The 16,588-nt window shown below is 59.4% G+C and overlaps 1 protein-coding gene across 3 annotated transcripts; it reads left to right on the plus strand.

Moving 5' to 3' along the window:
• The first annotated feature begins 1,031 nt into the window (after positions 1 to 1,031).
• LTO1 (LTO1 maturation factor of ABCE1) lies at positions 1,032 to 9,875 on the plus strand. Of its 3 annotated transcripts, none has more exons than XM_053899346.1 (6): positions 1,032 to 1,146; positions 2,989 to 3,094; positions 4,819 to 4,889; positions 7,741 to 7,858; positions 8,149 to 8,261; positions 8,755 to 9,875. In XM_053899346.1, the coding sequence occupies exons 1-5, from the start codon at positions 1,097 to 1,099 to the stop codon at positions 8,215 to 8,217; spliced, it is 414 nt and encodes a 137-aa protein (XP_053755321.1). In that variant the 5' UTR covers positions 1,032 to 1,096; the 3' UTR covers positions 8,218 to 8,261; positions 8,755 to 9,875. The 3 variants fall into 3 exon arrangements, with proteins under 3 accessions (XP_053755321.1, XP_019270806.2, XP_019270805.2); XM_019415261.2 differs by having other exon boundaries at positions 8,771 to 9,875; XM_019415260.2 differs by lacking the exon at positions 8,755 to 9,875 and having other exon boundaries at positions 8,149 to 8,301.
• Positions 9,876 to 16,588: the final 6,713 nt, after the last annotated feature.

The following is a 16,588-nucleotide window of genomic DNA, read 5'->3' on the forward strand; positions in this document are numbered from 1 at the left end:
GTAACAAAATTAGCAAAAATTAATTGGCGGCCAGAGTGCTGGGTGAGTGGATTCATTTGCTTGCTTGTTTTGTCCCTTTTCCTACATCCCAAATGTTTTGTGGTTTTATTTGCTGATAAAAAAAAAAAAAACAACCTAAAAATGAAAAGATATTTAAAGAACAAACTCATTTCATCTTCTGAAAATCATAGTTCATGGGGCTCTCTTAATGCTCTTAAGACTTATGTTCACTGTGCAACCACGGACACTCAGAAAAAAATATAAAAGAGGATATTTTAAAATTACCGTGATTCCAAAATCTAGATCTAGTCCCTGTGAACATTTTGGTGGCGTGCTTTCATTCTTTTTAAAAGGAGAACCGCTTAACGTAATTGGAATTGGAGGACACGTGGAATTCTTTTTCCCCGTGAACCTCAGGAGCATTTTCCATGACCTCACTTTCGCTTCCAACATTATTTCTGGCGGCCGCTGGAGTCGTCACGGTGCTGCGGGGAACATCAGTGCGCGTCCTGGAGGCGAAGTGACAAGGTCTCGGGCACAGACCCCCCCCGTTCTCCACACTGCCCGACCAGTGGGTTCCGCCCTCAAGCCCTGCGCCCGTTGCTTATCCATTTTAGTAAGCTCTTTACAAACAAGAAACGTGATTGCCTTAGTCATGACGTTCATGAGACACACACCTCTGGATTGTTCCTTAGCTTTTAACGCTATCGCCACTTTGGGCATGCACGGATTTGCATTCTCACGGAGTGAAATATACTGCTTTTCCCTTTAGGATTTCCTCCACGGCTCCGGCGTAGAAACTGCAACTCGCGCTCACCTGCAGTCGCGTCCCACCCAGAACGCGAAGCCTTGGGGCGCGAAGGGGCCGCTGGACCTCGCCGGCCCCGGCCCCGCCCTCCCGCGGCCGGCGCGCATGCGTCCTGGCGCCCCGGGCGCCGGCTGGGCCCTCCCGCGTGCCGTCCTTACCCGGCCTGCCCCGCGCCGCCGTCCCCGGAAGTGGCCTCGCCTCCGCGGCGGCGGCGGCGGTGAGTGGGCGCCCGGGGCGCGCGGGTGGCGGCCGCCGCGCGAGGGGCAGGGCGGGCCGGGCGCGCCCGCCATGGCCGGGAGTCAGGACGTGTTCGACGCCATCGTGATGGCGGACGAGAGGTGGGTGGCGGGGCCGGGCCGGCGCCCGTTCTCGGCCGCGGAGGCTGCGCGGGCCTGCCGGGCCGCGGGCGTCGGGGGGAGCGCGGTGGGGCCGCGAGGCTGTGGCTGCCCCTTTCCCGCTCGGCCGCGCGCCACGTGCCCAGCTGCTGCCCCAGACCCGCCTCCCGCTCCGGGGCGGCCCCGAGCATCTGCTCGGCCTGCTGACTGCCTTCCTCCGGGGACGCCCCGTACTTGGGTGGGACGGGCCTTTGCCATCTGGGCGCTGCCCCCTTTCCTTGTTCCGTGGTGGCGGGACATACGGCCGCATTCATGGGCACGCTGATAAATGTGTCAGACGTCATCCCTTTGCCTCCAGAGCCCCCGGGGGAGTGCCGAGGGCTGTGACGGCGGGGACCTGTGCGGCTTTGTGGCCGGCCCACTGGAGACACCAGTAGACCTCAGCCCCGAAAGAGAGCGGACATTGAACAATCAGCCGCTGACGTTTATTTAGAGCTTTCTGTGAACCCAACACTGGGCTAAGTGTTGCATCCGCGTGTACTGTTTTAGCCCTGCTTGTGAGTCAGACCCTATAGCTCCCCCTGCGTCGCGGAGGAGGCGAGGGCACTCCCCGCGGTCGCACAGCCAGAAAGTGGGAGCTGTACGTTGCCTCATCGGGGGCTCCAGCAAACTTACTTCGTTCTTGGTGATCGCAGGTTAGGATGATACCAGTTCCGCTGTTGAGCCCTCAGGGTCAGAGCCTTGACTGTGTTCCAGGCACCGCTGCGGCGGCGCATTTTGCGGTGATCTGATGGCATTTCTCCCTCCCGGTGAACTGGGTTGTGATGGAAAGCCCTGTGTATTCCGTAGGGTGTTTTGAAGCAACTGAGCTCATAGACCCACAGAACTGACCTGGCTGGAGACGAGCGTCACCTCGGAGGTTTCAAAAAAGTAGATTCCTGGGCCTTACTCCAGATTTACCAAATTATCGGCGGCGGTGGGGGCCAAGGCTCTTGAATTTGTATCTTTAAAAATTTCCTGTGGGGGCGCCCGGGGGGCTCAGTTGGTGAAGTGTCCGACTTCGGCTCAGGTCACGATCTCACGGTTTGTGGGTTCGATCCCCACGTCGGGCTCTGTGCTGACAGCTGGGAGCCTGGAGCCTGCTGCCGATTCCGTGTCTCCTTCTCTCTCTGCCCCTCCCCACCTTGTGCTCTGCCTCTGTCTCTCTTGTCTCTCTCTCTCTCAAAAAAAAAAAAATAAGCATTAAAATTTTTTTCCCTCTGTTTCTGGTATCTTACCAGGTTTGGGAATCACAAATTGACCCCCCCCCCCCCTCCACGTAGAAGAGGCAAATTGGGTTTCAAGAGGGGCAGTGACTTGGAGCGAGAGACCGACCAACTTAGGATTGGAACCTAAGTCTTCTTTTTGTACTATTTTAAACAGTTGCTCTTTTCTTTTCTTTTCTTTTCTTTTCTTTTCTTTTCTTTTCTTTCTCTGCTTTCTTTTCATTCTTTTTTTTTTTTTACGATTATTTATTTATTTATTTTGAGAGAGACAGTGAGCAGGGGAAGGGGCGAGAGAGAGGGAGAAAGAAAATCTCAAGCAGGCTCTACGCTGTCAGTGGGAAGCCCACCTCAGGACTCGAACTCGGGGATCACGACCTGAGCTGAAATCAAGAGTCGGATGGTTAATCAACTGAGCCACCCGGGCGCCCCTGGAACCTAAGCTTTCTGACTTACGTTCCACATTGTCTCTATTATACAGTGTCTCGCCTTGCTGAGTCTGGGTAACGTGGGAGAGAAGGATTTGTCCAGGAAAAACACTCTCCTTCCTGTTTGTTTGATCCGGCTGGTCTCTCCCTTACAGGTTTCATGGGGAAGGATATCAGGAAGGCTACGAAGAAGGCAGTAGCTTGGGTATAATTGAAGGAAGACGGTACGGCACGTTACACGGAGCCAAAATTGGGTCCGAGGTAAGCGAGAACCCCCCATTGAGAAATGAGCCCTTTTCGTGTAGTTGATAATTCGCTTTGATGTTCCATATGGTACAGCCAGAGCATCAGGCCTCCCCAAACAGCAACGGTCTAGACAGTGCGGATAGAGAAATGTTCTTGGTACGGAGCGACAGAGCAGATTGCCGTACAGGGACGCCTGGTCTCCTTGCGCTCTGCGGGTACCGCGGCTCGTACAGGTTGGAGTTCTGCGGCAGCCCCGGGTCGGGCAGGTCTGCTGGCGCCGTTGTCCCAACAGCATCTGCTCACTCCACGTCTCCGCGTCACACTTCGGTGGTTCTCGCAAGGTTTCGAAGCTGTTCGTTATTTTCTTTCAGGTTTTTAAGGTTTATTTAATTAGAGAGAGACAGCGTGGGTGGGGGAGGGGCAGAGAGAAAGGGAGAGCGAGAATCCCACGCAGGCTCCGCACCGTCAGCACAGAGCCGGACGTCACAAGACTGAGATCGTGACCCGAGCCGAGATCAAGAGTCCGATGCTTAACCGACCGAGCCACCCAGGCGCCCCTCAAAGCTTTTCATTATTGTTATTTTCGTTTTGGTGGTCTGTGGTCCGTGGTTATGCCTTGCTGAACGCTCAGGTGTTGGTTAGCATTTTTTAGCCATAAAGTATTTTTAATTAGGGCACGTACATTGTTTTTTTTTTTTTAAGGCAAAATCAATTGCACACGTAATACAGCACAGCGTGTTTTGCATAACAAGTTAATACATAACTTGCAAATGCACTGGGAAAGCAAAGCATCGTCTGTTGCGGCGGTCTGGAACCGAACCTGCAGGGTCTCTGAGGTGTGCCTTTATAAAGACAATGAAACTGCCGCCCGAGGAATGAGGAAACAAGTCCTCGGTCGCCTCTGTTTATGCCGGAGTATCCCGTAGTGTCTTAAGCACCCTGTGTCTTAAGCCAGCTGAGTCCTTACCTTGTGTCCTATGACAGCATTCCGTTTCCATTCCCCATAGTTTTCCTTCTCTTCTGCCCTTCGTGGCGGATGACCGGCTCTAAATGGCCAAGCCAGTGGCAGTCATGACTGCATTAGATGTCTGTTGCGGTAAAGCTGATCCCCACAGGCGCTGTGGGCCGCAGACAACACGTGCTCATCATGTCACGCGCATTCTGAGGGTCGGGAGTCCAGGAGCAGCGGGACAGGGTGCTTCTCGCTCCAGGCCGCATGGCGCTGGGGTCAGGATATCAGCCAGGCCTACAGCCATGTGAAGGCTCGACTGGGGCCGGGAGCCCCCCCCTTCCAGGATGGCTCGCTCACACCGCAGTGCCGGCCACGTGGACCTCCCCATAGGCTGCTCGAGTGTCCTGGTGACGCTTGGCGCGAGCGATCCGAGACAGCAAGGCGAAGCGACGCTGTCCGTCACGCCTAAATTCAGAAGCCGTGTGCTGCCTTCTCTTCCGCGTTCTGCTGGCTGCGTGGGCCGGCTTGCTGCCGTTAGAGGGGACCACACGGGACACGCCTCCCAGGGTGTGGGGCCCGTGGGGCCTTCTTGGGAGGCTGCCACCCCGCTGATGGCTCGGCCTCTTGACTTCCGTTGCGTGAGGCCCAGCAGATGCTTCCAGAACCTGTGGCGCAAGAGGCACCACTGCCCTCCGTCCCCCCCTTGAGTTTTGAGAGCGTGAAGATTAGATCAAGTGTAGCTGGTTGCTGATTCATTTCACTCTTAAATGTTTTTATAAATTCACAGATTGGGTGCTATCAGGGGTTTGCTTTCGCTTGGCGATGTCTCCTGCACGGTTGTGCCACCGACAAAGACAGGTAAAGTTGAAGATTTCTTTCTTTTCCAGCACGTGGACCAGGAGTCCTGGTTCCATAGCTCACTGTGACTTTGGACAGTTAATGCGTCCGTCTCCTCATCTCCAAAGTGGAAAAACAATCAGGCAAGACTTGAATGTTGTCGCGATATTTACAGGGAATGGTAAATAGAGAGTGCGGGCCCTGTTTTTGGTGTTCGATGAGCAAGGTTCTGATTACTTCTGAGGAGTTTTTGGCGCCCTCTGCCTTTTCCTGGAATCTTAGATACCCGGCCAGTAAGATAATGTTCAAATTGATGACATCTTCTTGCTCATCTTTCCCCTGGGCTTCTGATAAGCGCTGTAGGATGTTCTTGGTGTGAACGGGGCTCAGGAATGGTGACTGTGTTGTCATTAGTTTTTTTGATGCAGCTGCTAGGTCTGCCTGTGTGATAAGGCATTGAGTATGTTTGACCTGAGTCTGGCACTTGGAGGCACCTAGTAAACGTTGGCCGTGTTTTGTATCGTTCGTACTCTTTTTAAACGCTCCCTACTGTGTGCTACCTGCTCAAGCCCCCGCGGCCCCGTTGCACATCTGTCTTTGCCCTAAGCTGGAAACGAGCCTTAAGGCAAAAGGCACCCGTGGTCTGGCCGTCCTCCTGCTCGCGGGCCCCTGCGTCATGCTGTTGTCTGGTGGCTTTGCCTGGCCTGGGAGGGGCCCTAGGACAGTGGATAACAGAGCAGGGAGGGTGGCATTCCCCCGTCGGAGTGACTCATTGTCTCATTTGAAATAACTTTGAACTTCTAGAATTTGGGCCGCCTCCATATCCGAATGTGAGGAGAGGAATGCCGGTGGCTGACCGTGGGTGATGCCGAGATCGCCCGCGGTGGGCTGCCTCCATTGAGTCCCCATGAGTAGCCCAGGGTGGACCGGATGTGGAGTTAGCCCGGGGCACCTCTCCGGGGGTTGGGGGTGGGGGGGGGGGGCAGGGATGGTCCTCTGAGGACTGCGGGAGCAGTCGGGAAGCGAGCGGTCGGCGTCTTGTGGCACCCCTGGGCGGCAGTCCCAGCTGAGCTTGGCTCTCCGTCTGGGTCTGGTCCACGAGAGGACAGGACGGGGAGAGGCCGTGCTTGGCGCTCTCCATCAGTCTCCCCTTCTCTCCAGCTCCGACGCGTGCTGGCTTCCGGAGGAGAGCCGCGCTGTGTGCAGGGGTCCCACAGCCAGGGCCTGCCGCCCCCGCCCCCCATGGGGGCTCCTGAGTCCTTCCTTTTTGTTTTCTTAAAGTTTATTTTGGGAGCGAGAGATTGAGCCTGTGCGTGGAGGGGAGGGGTAGAGAGAGAAGGAGAATCCCGAGCAGGCTCCACACTGTCAGCGCAGAGCCCGGTGTGGGGCTCGAACTCACGAACTTTGAGGTCATGACCTGAGCCGAAATTGAGAGTGGGACGCTTAACCCACCGAGCCACCCAGGCGCCCCTAATTTCTTCAAGCCGTGCACGCAGCCCCTTGTCAGGAGAAAGCCCTTGCAGCCCCCTCGCTGCCGCCCCTGCTGCACCAGCACAGCCGGAGGGGCTCTTTGAAACACAGTCTAAAAGCCTTTCTCACCGAGCTGTGGTTCCCAGGTTTTTGCACTTAAAAGAAATTTTTTTAGTTTATTTTTGAGAGAGAAACAGAGCATGAGTCGGGGAGGGGCAGAGGGAGGGGGAGACACAGGATCCGAAGCAGGATCCAAGCTCTGAGCTGTCGGCACAGAGCCCGATGCGGGGCTTGAACCCATGAATCGCGAGATTACGACCTGAGCCGAAGTTGGGTACTCAACCCACTGAGCCACTCAGGCGCCCCCGCAGGTTTTTGCATTTTTATGTCAGTATGATTTTAAAAAATTTAAAAGTTTTTTTAATGTTTTATTTATTTTTGAGAGAGAGAGAGAGGCAGAACATGAGAGGGAGAGACAGAGAGGGAGGCCCAGAATCCGAAGCAGGCTCTGTGTAGGCTCTGAGCTGTCAGCACAGAGCCCGATGCGGGGCTCGAAGCCACGAACCACAAGACCATGACCTGAGCCCAAGTCGGACGCTTAACTGACTGAGCCCCCCAGGCGCCCCCTGTCAGTACAGGTTTTAAATGGTTGTTTCAATGTGCACACGTGTGAACAGTCTCCCCCAGCCCCCGGGGGTGGGCCCCGGCCTCCAGGGTCCGGGGGAAGCGGAGAGACTTAACCCTTGCAGAGTCCAGTACTTTCCCTCCGTCCTGGGTACTGAGCTTTATGGAGATGACTGTGCCCCAGAAAGCCTGTGATGCGGCCGGCAGGTGTGCGTGTTCCAGGCGAGGACGCCGAGGCTCAGACACGTCCCACAGCCGCCCCGCCTCCCGGCAGAGCTTTGTCTCGCCGGGAGAGGGGACCGAACCCGGACCCCTGACCCTGATGCCTGCCCTTGGGAGGGAGGGGCTTGCCGGTTTACCTGCCGCCCAACTCGCCAGGGCTGTGAGCGCGAACGTGTCGAGGTCCCGAAAATCCCAGGCCCCAGAGCAGGCTGGGTCGTGCCCCGGCACTCTTTTCTTGTCTGGTTTAGTCTGTCCCCGCGTCTGTGACCTAGAGAAGCCGTGGTTGCTGTGGTCGTGGCGGGCGCTTGCTCCCTGGCTGGGAGACAGGTCTCTCCGTAGCGTCATACACCCCGATGGCGAGTGTGGGGTGTGGGCGAGAGCACGTGGCTAGGTAAATACATACTATTGAGCGTAGCGAGAAATTAACCGTCTGGCTTCTGAACCCAGGCACGCTTCCCACGCCCACCGCTTTCAAGTACGCGATCGGCAAAGCTGTTACATAAGCGGAGCCCATTATGTAAAAGGGACTAAAAGTCTTTGTTTCTGTGCTTTACAGCAAAAAGATGAAGGCCTTAGAATCGTTGATTGGAATGATTCAGAAGTTCCCTTACGATGACCCTACGTATGATAAACTTCACGAAGACTTAGACAGAATTAGAGGGAAATTTAAACAGGTCTGTCCCCTGCACGTCTCTCTTCGATTCGGAAGCGCGTTTCTCCGGCGGCTGGTGCGTGGTCTCGGGGCTCACGTCGCTCGTGGTGTGGGGGCTGCGTGCGCCCTGTAAGCGGCATTTCTGCGTCTCCGTGTAAGAAAAGGGAAGACGGCCTAGAGAACGGGGTTAGGACTTCCTTAGGGGGTGGGGTCGTGGAGTCGAGAAGCTGCAGGTAGAAAGTTTTGTTCTGATTTGTGAGTAAAAATACATAAGGTTTTAAAAAATACATCCTTTTTCTTTTGTGTTTTCAGCTTTGTTCACTACTGAATGTTCAGCCGGACTTTAAAATTAGTGCAGAAGGTTCTGGACTTTCATTTTGAGGATGACAGATGAACAAAGACGAAACATCAAGGAACAGATGTCCGTATGTTAAGTGTTTAAAAATGTGATTCAAGGCAAAACAATGATGGAGTATTCATTGTTCTGGGGGGAGGGATCCAGTTCGGGCGGTGAAAGGGCTTCCTTCTCCCTGGGGGCCTCCTGTGTCGCCTCGATGCCCCCCCCGCGGTCCCTCTACACAGGCCCGGCCTTTGTCGGGTCCTGTCCACGCTGCGGTCTGAGCGGGTCCCCCCCCCCGGCCTCGGGAGGCCTCTCCCTTGCGGTGCAGGGTCCGCTGGCCTTGCGGCCCCCTCCAGTGGACGGGCCCGGCCGGTTCTAGACTGGGGGTGGCCCTGGCTGCGATTTCCCCCCCGAGCCTGAAATCAGCACTCAGAAGAACAGGTCTTTAACAGCCGAGAGCACCACGGCTGGCCTGACGGGAGATGGCGGCGGCGTGCCCAGCACAGTGACCTTCGTTGACCCATAAGATGTGCCACCGCCGGGTGATGTGCTTCCCCTGTTCCAGTTAATCCCTTCAGTGATCCCACTTCACAGATGAGGAGACCGAGACCCGCGGGGACTGCCCGGTCCAAGGGCGCCCGGCAAGCAGAGCTGGGGCTCCGTCCTGCGCCCGCCTGTCACCGCCGTCTGGTGCTGCCTGCCCTGGAACGCGCCTTCGCAGCCATGGAGCAGGGTCGCTGCTCTCGGGCCCGGTGTGCCCAGGTCCCCACTGGGGAGTCCACCACGACCGGCTGACGTGGGCACCTGGCTCGGAGCGGGTTCCGAGGGAGCCTGGACACGCTCTTCGCACGGCCTCTCTCCACATCGGAATGGGGCTTTGCAGCGTTGAGCGTGGGTAAGGGGAAGATACTTCAAGGACTAGATGTCAGGCCACTGTCGTGCATACGCAGAAAGTTTGGGAGCCTTACGTTGAGGACGCTGTGTTTTCCTGTCGTACGAGTTCCTTTTCCTTCTGCCCGTACCTGGCGGGCATCCGAATACACCGTGAGGTCTGGATTGCTGGAGCAGGTGACGCGAGGTCGTGGCTCCTGGGCGTCCCTCTGCCCGTGCGTCTGCGCACCCCTAGGGGGTGGGGGGCAGGGTTGCCGGCAGGTCCCGCCTGCTCCTGTCCGCGGCAGCGCGGCCGAAAGTGACTCGTGAGATCGATAAGGGGTCACCGCGAATCGTCCCGGTTTTTAAATACGTTCCAGAGCGTCTTAGCGACGGCTGTCGTGCCGCCCGGGCCGGTGGTTGTGAGAGCCTGCCGGGAGACCCGAGGCCGGGGGGCCTCGAAGGAGCGGGGTGCTGGGTGTTTTCTTTCCTCTGGTTCCGTTGCCCTGGCGAGTGTGCTGAGGACCGGAGAGGTGGCTTCGGCTGGTGAAGGTGGACACTCGGGCTCGAGCCTGCCACGCTGTCGCAGGCGGGAGCGTCACCGCGCACGTCCCTGTCTCCGCCCCAGCCGGCTTCCGGGGCGCTCGCCTGCTCGTGCACCGCCTCGCGGCCGGACCCTGCGGCCACAGACACCGACCGCGGGCGTCCCTCGCCGGTGGGATGGGGGGCTCTGGTGGTTTTCCCTGGGGGACTGTTTTCTGAGCGTTCTGTTTTGATAATGTATTACTGTTACAAGCGGAGAGCAGAATAAATAGATTGCAAAGCAGAAGGCCTTCTGGTCCTGTTTGTAATGTGCCATCCAGCAAATCAACTACTTTCTGGTATTTGGGATTTAGGTGCAAAAGCAGGGAGGCATGGAGTCGGCCCGGGCACAGCTTCCTGCCGTGTTTCTGTCCACGCGCCTCCTTAAAACACGGACAGGTGGTTCTTGGGAGAGAGTAGCGCCCTGTGATGTTTGGGAAGGGTCAGCTCCCGCCGCCCCGGGCCCGGCCACCTGTCCGCAGTGCCTACTGTTCCCCTGCCCAGACCCGCCGTGTCCCTCTCTGTCAGCCTCTCCCGCCGCGGGTGTTAGCGTGGGCCAGAGGCGGCCTTTCCCTCTTCCCTCTCCGCACGGGAGGCCGAGCTGCCTCCCCCGTTTCCTTCAGAGGCTCTGGACCCGGGCTGCCCCCGTGCCCGCCCAGCTCCTTCGCAGACAACTGGACCCGGTGTCTAGGAACCCTTGGCCGCCTCGGACGCTCCTTGATTATGGCACAGACCCAGGCCACCTTGACGCTTGCGCTCCGTGCCAGGGGATGTCATCTGCACTGACTGGTTCAGGCGTGAGCATGGCTCCCCTCGGCCGATGAGACGCGAGTGGAAGTCTTCTGGGGCTTCCTGGGAAAGGTTATAGCGCTCCAGAGAGAACATATCTGTTTCGGAAGCTGTCCCATGGAACTCTTGTCCCGTGGACGTGACCCACCCCTGGAATCGCGGCAGGAGACTTGCACCTGGCTACGGACGAAACCACACCTGGGCGTGGTGTGGCAGGAGCCGGCGAGGACCCGGCCCTGGTGGCACCGAGCAGCTGACGGCCAGCCCCGAGCCGCATTGCTTCTGGACTTGACGTTACATGAGCTGACGAATGTCCCCGAGTTCAAGGCTGTTGGGGTTGGGTTTCCGTTCACAGGCAAGGTTTCCTGCTTGTGTTCCCCCGTCCCATCCGATCCTGTCCTGGGCACCTAGTTCTCTCGGATGTTAACCTTTGTCCGTGTTGGCCTTGAGTTTGGGAGCTGTCCGGCTTGGGTTTTGTTTCTTTCTGGTGGGTTCATTGTTCCCCCAAGGCTTTGGCCTGCTCCCTCTTTCCTGTTGGAAACCCCCAGCATGTTTTGTGCCACCATTAGCCCACTGGGGCCACCATAACAGACACCGTGGACTGAGGCTCAGCCAGTAGACATGTCCTGTCCCCGCCCCCCCCCCCCCCCCCCCCCATCCTGGATGCTGGAGCCCGAGGTCCAGGCGTGGGCAGGACCAGGCCTCCCAAGGCCTCTCCCCTTGTGTGTGGACGGCCGTCCTCTCCGTGTCCTCACAGGGCCGTCCCTCTGTGCGTGTCTGTGTCCTGACCCCCTCTTCTTACAAGGACCCCGGTCACACGGGATCAGGGCCCACCCTTGCCTTAAGGTGAGCATGTTACCATAATCACCTCTGTGAAGACCCATCTCCAGATACAGACCCTCTGTGAGGTTCTGGGGGTCAGGGCATCAACATCGGAAATTCTGGGGACACCATTCAGCCCATAGCAGCCACCCGCATGGCTGCTGGGAAAGACTGCTGACTTAGGACTTGGGAGAGAAGGCGTTTCACCTGGAGCTGCTTCATCGAATTCTGGAATGGGAGTGATCGGGACCTAGGGCAATGCCTGCTGCCTAAAAGAGTGCCACTTTTCACTTCTTACTTACGTCGTATTCATCTCACTTTTTCTCTCCCCAGGGGTGAGGAAAGAATTCAGAGACGCTCAGGGAGCCTGTCGGTGGGGTGGGGTGTTCAGTATAAGGGAACGGGAAGGTGGGCAGGGAAGGCTTCCTGGAGGAGGTGCCCTTCATCCCACTGCTTTTGTGAATTTTCATTGGACCTCAGCGCCATGGAGAATCTCCCGCTGTACTTGTGAACAGCAGTGGAATATGGAGGTAACCAAAAATGAGTTAGCCTGGAGCTCATCCTCCTTCCTAGATCAGTCCCAGTCCTGGATGAATGAAGTGGGCAGCTGGTCTCTGACTCAGGAAACTCAAGTCACCAAGCAGGTACTGTTGACCAGAGAAGAGTGGGCGCGATGTTCATTTCCTTACAGGGTACGAGTCCCACAGTTGAGGGCCCTGCCACGAAAGGGTCAGTGGCTTGTCTGAGTTGACTAAGTGGCCCCGCTGGGGCTTTGCAGATTCATTGTCCGAATAGGAAGTTCACTCCTAACTTCGGGGGCTTCTAACTCTCTTCTTCGTGCCTGATTAAAGCCTCCCCCCCCCCACCTCCCCCTACCCCCACCAGCATCAAGGTGCTTGCCGTTTGTCCCTTGGGGACCCCTGTGGAGACCACACTTTGGCCGCGTCTCTTCGGGCGCTGTAGCAGATCAGCGGGGCCTTGGGTGGCGGGTCCAGACGTTCCGTCGTGGGTGATTCCCGAACGTGACCTTGTTTGCGCTGCTCAAGAGTGATGGGCCGGGGAGCGCAGGCACCCGGGAGCGCTCGCTGAACCCAAGGCTCAGTGACAGGTTGGCTCCGTCTTTCCCACCAGGATTCAGCGAGCATGTGCCGTAGCAGTGGGGGAGTGCCCCCGGAATGGCGGGGTGCTCGCTGAACCTGCCCCCCGGTTTGCGAGCTCTGACTCGTCTGTCGTGGGTTGAATTGTGTCCCCCACAAAGAGCTGTGCTGCAGTGCTCGCCCCGGGTACCTGTGGATGCAGCCTGATTTGGAAGTAGGGTGTCGGCAGGTGCGATTAAGGCACGAGGGGGGATGGGTCGCACCCAAGTGACCGGCCTCAATGAGGAGGGGGGACACACGGGGAGGAGATGCCGTGTGAGGCAGACACGCAGGCGGGGCCGAGGTCGCAGCCCTAAGATGGAGAAGACCAGGAGTGCCAGCAGCCACTGGAGGCAGGGAGAGAGCATGGGCCGTCCCACACCTTGGTTTCAGACCTCCAGCCTCCACAGCTCAGCCCCAGCATTTATATCGGCAACACATTAAATCCAGGAAAGGCAGAAAACGTATGGACACTGCTGGGGGTAAGAATCCTTGAAAACCAAATGACAGGATGCCCATATCAGACTGACTTAAACAGTAAAGGACAGCGATGGTCTCCTGGAACAAAAGGGCTCCCACTGGCTTCAGGAAAGGCTCGATCCAGCAGCTCGTCCGGAGAGCTGGTACCTTCTTTCTGGTTTCCCATAAGACCTGCTTCAAGCTTAGATGCCACCCCAAGGCCCACAGCAGCTCCCACAGGGTGGTGGGAGAGCCGCCCCAGTGCCCAGGGTCCCGTGGAGGACAGGGGAGGGCTCCCTTTTTCAGAAGCCCCAGGAAACCTCTCTCCCTGTGTCATTGGCTCTGTTAGACTCCGCATTTACCCTCGAGCCTGCCACCCTTCAACACCACCACCCCTGGGCGGGGGCAGGCAGATGTGCTGTTGGGTTTGAGCCCATCTGGGCCTGTCCTGGAGCTGGGGATGGGGTCATTCTCACCCACACCACAGAGCGGAAGGACCGGCACCGGGTGGGGGGATTGGGGCTGGTGCGAAGAACGGCAACTGTCCCCTTTATGAGCCCAAAGACGAAGTAAGCGTGGCCTTGCTGCTGCCACCCAGAGAGCCACCGTTGGGTTTGGGGGGTCTGTCTTTCCACACCCAGGTGACGCACGGGCTGATGATGGCCTCTACTGAGCAGTGACTGTGTCGGGCGCCGTGCTAAGTACCTCACACCCTCGGGCCATCTAGCCCTCACCTCCCGAAAGCACCGGGCTGAGGTTACTGAGCTCCAGGTCCGGGCTGGGCCAGGCCTCAGATGCCGAGCAGGGTGCAGACCCCACCCTGCCCTCCGTCCGGCATCCGTTCTCCTGGACACACTTATTCCCATTTTCCAGGTGAGAAAGTTGAAGCTCAGAGAGGGAAAGGTTGCAGAGCTGAGATCCAGCCCCCAGGCCTTTTACGCCCAGACACGCGTGCTCACGGACGCAGGCCCGCGCGTGTGTGAGCGTGCTCTCTAAACCGCCGTGGGTCACCTCGCACGTCCGCTGCCCGGAGGAGGGCAGCCTGGCTCGCCGGCCAGGACACCGCCCTGACTCTGGGGACCACGGACAGAAGCCTGGCACGGGGGTGGACGTGGCCTCGGCCGCTGGGCCTCCTGGCGGAGCTGAGCTTCAAGCGCACGCGCTGGCCGTCACGCGAAGCTTCGTGCGTTTTCTTCAGGCCCGCTTTTGAAGACTGTGCCCTTCTCTGCAAGGTGGCCGAGCCAGCGGACAGGAGTGCGGGCTTCGGACACACGATCTGGCCCCTGGGCCTGACTTGGTCGGTTCCTGGCTGTGTGATCCAGGCCCCGTCGCTTCCCCTCTCCGGGCCCTGGTCTCCTCATCTACAACAGGAGGCTGAAAATCGCCACCCTCGGCCCCTGTGCGGCCCACTGCCCGTCGGGGCCCACGAGGCCCGGCTGGCACGCGGCCGCGCTCGTTCATTTACCGTCGTCCGCGCCCGCTTCTGCCCAGGGGCGTAGTCGAGAGGGACGGAGGACACGTGGCCGGCGGTGCCGCAGCCACCGGCTCTGGCCCTTTGTGTGGACTCTGCCCACGCTTGGCCCCCAAGATGGAGAAGCTTGTAGCTGTGGGAACGCAGGGCCCGCTCACCAGTGGTTTCAAGAGCTGGGGAGGCTGTAAGGCGGGCCCCGTGCCTGGTCTGCAGCTCGCGCTTGGGGCGTCTGAGCTGTTACCCTCCCGTGCCGGACGGAGAAGGAACCCCTCGGAGGGCCGGGGTCTGAGGCGCGCAGTGATCCCCCAGGTTGGCCCGCTGGCTCTTAAGAAGACGGAGACGTTGGCCCGTCTGTGCTGCCTGCAGCGGAAAATTAAAAGGATTAACGGACGCGGCCTTCTTTGAGAGGCTCGAGGCCCACCGAAGCCCCTTTAGGAGGGCTTCATATTTCTCCCCCCCCCCCCCAACCTCCTTGTGGGCCCCTGGGAGTGGTGGTGACAATGCCCCCGGATGTGGGCCTCAAGGCCCTCGGCCCGGAGCTGCCCGCCCACCGTCCGCCAGCTATTGTCTGCCGGGCCGCAGTGTGGCTCGGGGCCGGGGGGCCGGTGGGCCAGGGGACTGTGGGAACGGATTAGAGGCCCTGGGTCCGAGTCCCCCTCTGCATAAACTCCTGATCAAAGGCATTCCTGGGATGACAGAGCCCTGTGTGCCGCAGAGGCCTGTCCAGCCCGCGGGGCGTGTGCTTCACGCGGCCAGCTACCCGGACACGTGTGGGAGCCCACGCCGCGAGCGGCCTGCGGTGTGACCGTCGTCCCCCCGCCAAACACAGAGCCAAGGCGCGGGGGCAGCGAGGCTTTCAGGAGGCCCCCGGCACCACGGGCTCGGGTGGGTCCCGGGAGCCTGAGGTGTGGCCGTAGTTCCCGGGGGCCCGGCAGTGCCCACCTCTGCAGACACAGCCGGCTGCTTGCCCCCCGGGGCCCCTGGGGCCGCTCCTCCTGACACAGGGGTTTGCCCATGGCGCCCGGGTTCGGCCAGAGCCGTCCCTCTGCAGCGCACGACACAAGCTGGGGTCGGCCCGCGGGCCCGGCCTGTTGCCCCTTCTGTCCTGTTCCCACTTCCGCTTCTGAGCACCCCCGTCTGCCAGGCTGGGAGTAGGGCGGCAGAGAAGGGACAGCGAGGTGTCCGTCCTCAAGGACTCCTAGCCCGGAGTGGGGAACACTCAGGTGTCGTGACTCCTGGACCTTCCAGAGCCACCTGCTGGGGGCAGGGGTGGCAGTGCCTGCAGGGGGGCCTTGAAGGGGAGCAGAGGGGAGGGCACTTCAGGCGCAGAGCTGGAGGCAGGAGATAGTCTGGTGTGTCTGTAGTCCCCGGGGGTGGAGACTCGGGTTGGAGCTTCTGAGGCTGGGGGAACGTAGGTTGGTGGGGAGGCTTGAGGGTGGGAGTGGGGCGTGAGTCTGGGAGAGGTGAGGTGAGGAGGGAGAGGTGGGGTGAGGGGAGAGGCAGTGTGAGGTGGGAGGGGTGAGCGGGAGTGAGGTGGGTCAGGTGGGGAGAGGGGGAAAGAGGGTAGACAGGGGTGAAGGAGGAGAGGTGGCTCGGGTCTCGGGCCCTTGGACCAAGCTGGAAGGAGCTAGAAGCCTCCAAAGGTCTGGGTCCAGGTGGTCAGGAGGCAGTGGGCCCAGCGAGGAGGGTCTTTCCGGCTGGGGAGAGGGGGCAGCACGGAGCCTTCGTCTCAGAGGCCCCTCAAAGGCCAGCTTCTACCCGGGATACAGGCAGGGGACAGGCCCTCACTGTCCCCCCCACCTCCTCCCCGGGGAGCCATGGGCACTTTGGCAGGGAACGCCTACAGAGTCCTTTCTCGGGGTCTTCAGAGACCGGAGGCAGGGTGGGGGAGGTGGCAGACCCCTCCACCTGCCGCCCCTGCCCTGCACAGGGGCTTGGGCTCCCCTCCCCCACTTGCTAGATTTCCGCTGGAACCTGATGCCGTGAGGTTGTTACCCCTGCCCCCCGAAACCGCTCCTCAGGACACACCTGGCTGGTCCCCGGGGCTGGGCGCCTATGATGGGGCACATCCGGACACTTGCAGGACGCCGCCCCGGCTCTGACCCCCTCCCGGAGTGCGTGTGGCATGGGCCGTGTGTCCGCCGTCAGGCCTGGGGCCACCGTGGGGAGCGCAGTCACCCTGGTCCCGCCACCCCCCGCCTGCTCCCGGCCGCCCCAGTGCCTGGAGCACCAACTAGCCGATCTGGAGGCTCCCCGCTGGGGTGAGGGGCACCCTCAGGGGCG

Source organism: Panthera pardus, unplaced genomic scaffold, assembly GCF_024362965.1.
Source record: "Panthera pardus isolate Hobbes unplaced genomic scaffold, ASM2436296v1 HiC_scaffold_12, whole genome shotgun sequence".
NCBI classification, from domain to species: domain Eukaryota; kingdom Metazoa; phylum Chordata; class Mammalia; order Carnivora; family Felidae; genus Panthera; species Panthera pardus.

What these genes read in the sequence shown, in the direction of transcription:
- LTO1 (XM_053899346.1), top strand. Translation starts at nt 1,097, where the DNA reads ATGGCCGGGAGTCAGGACGTGTTCGACGCCATCGTGATGGCGGACGAG. An exon ending in GAGCCAAAATTGGGTCCGAG is followed by an intron (nt 3,095 to 4,818) that starts GTAAGCGAGAAC and finishes ATAAATTCACAG; the next exon opens with ATTGGGTGCTATCAGGGGTT. An exon ending in TGTGCCACCGACAAAGACAG is followed by an intron (nt 4,890 to 7,740) that starts GTAAAGTTGAAG and finishes TGTGCTTTACAG; the next exon opens with CAAAAAGATGAAGGCCTTAG.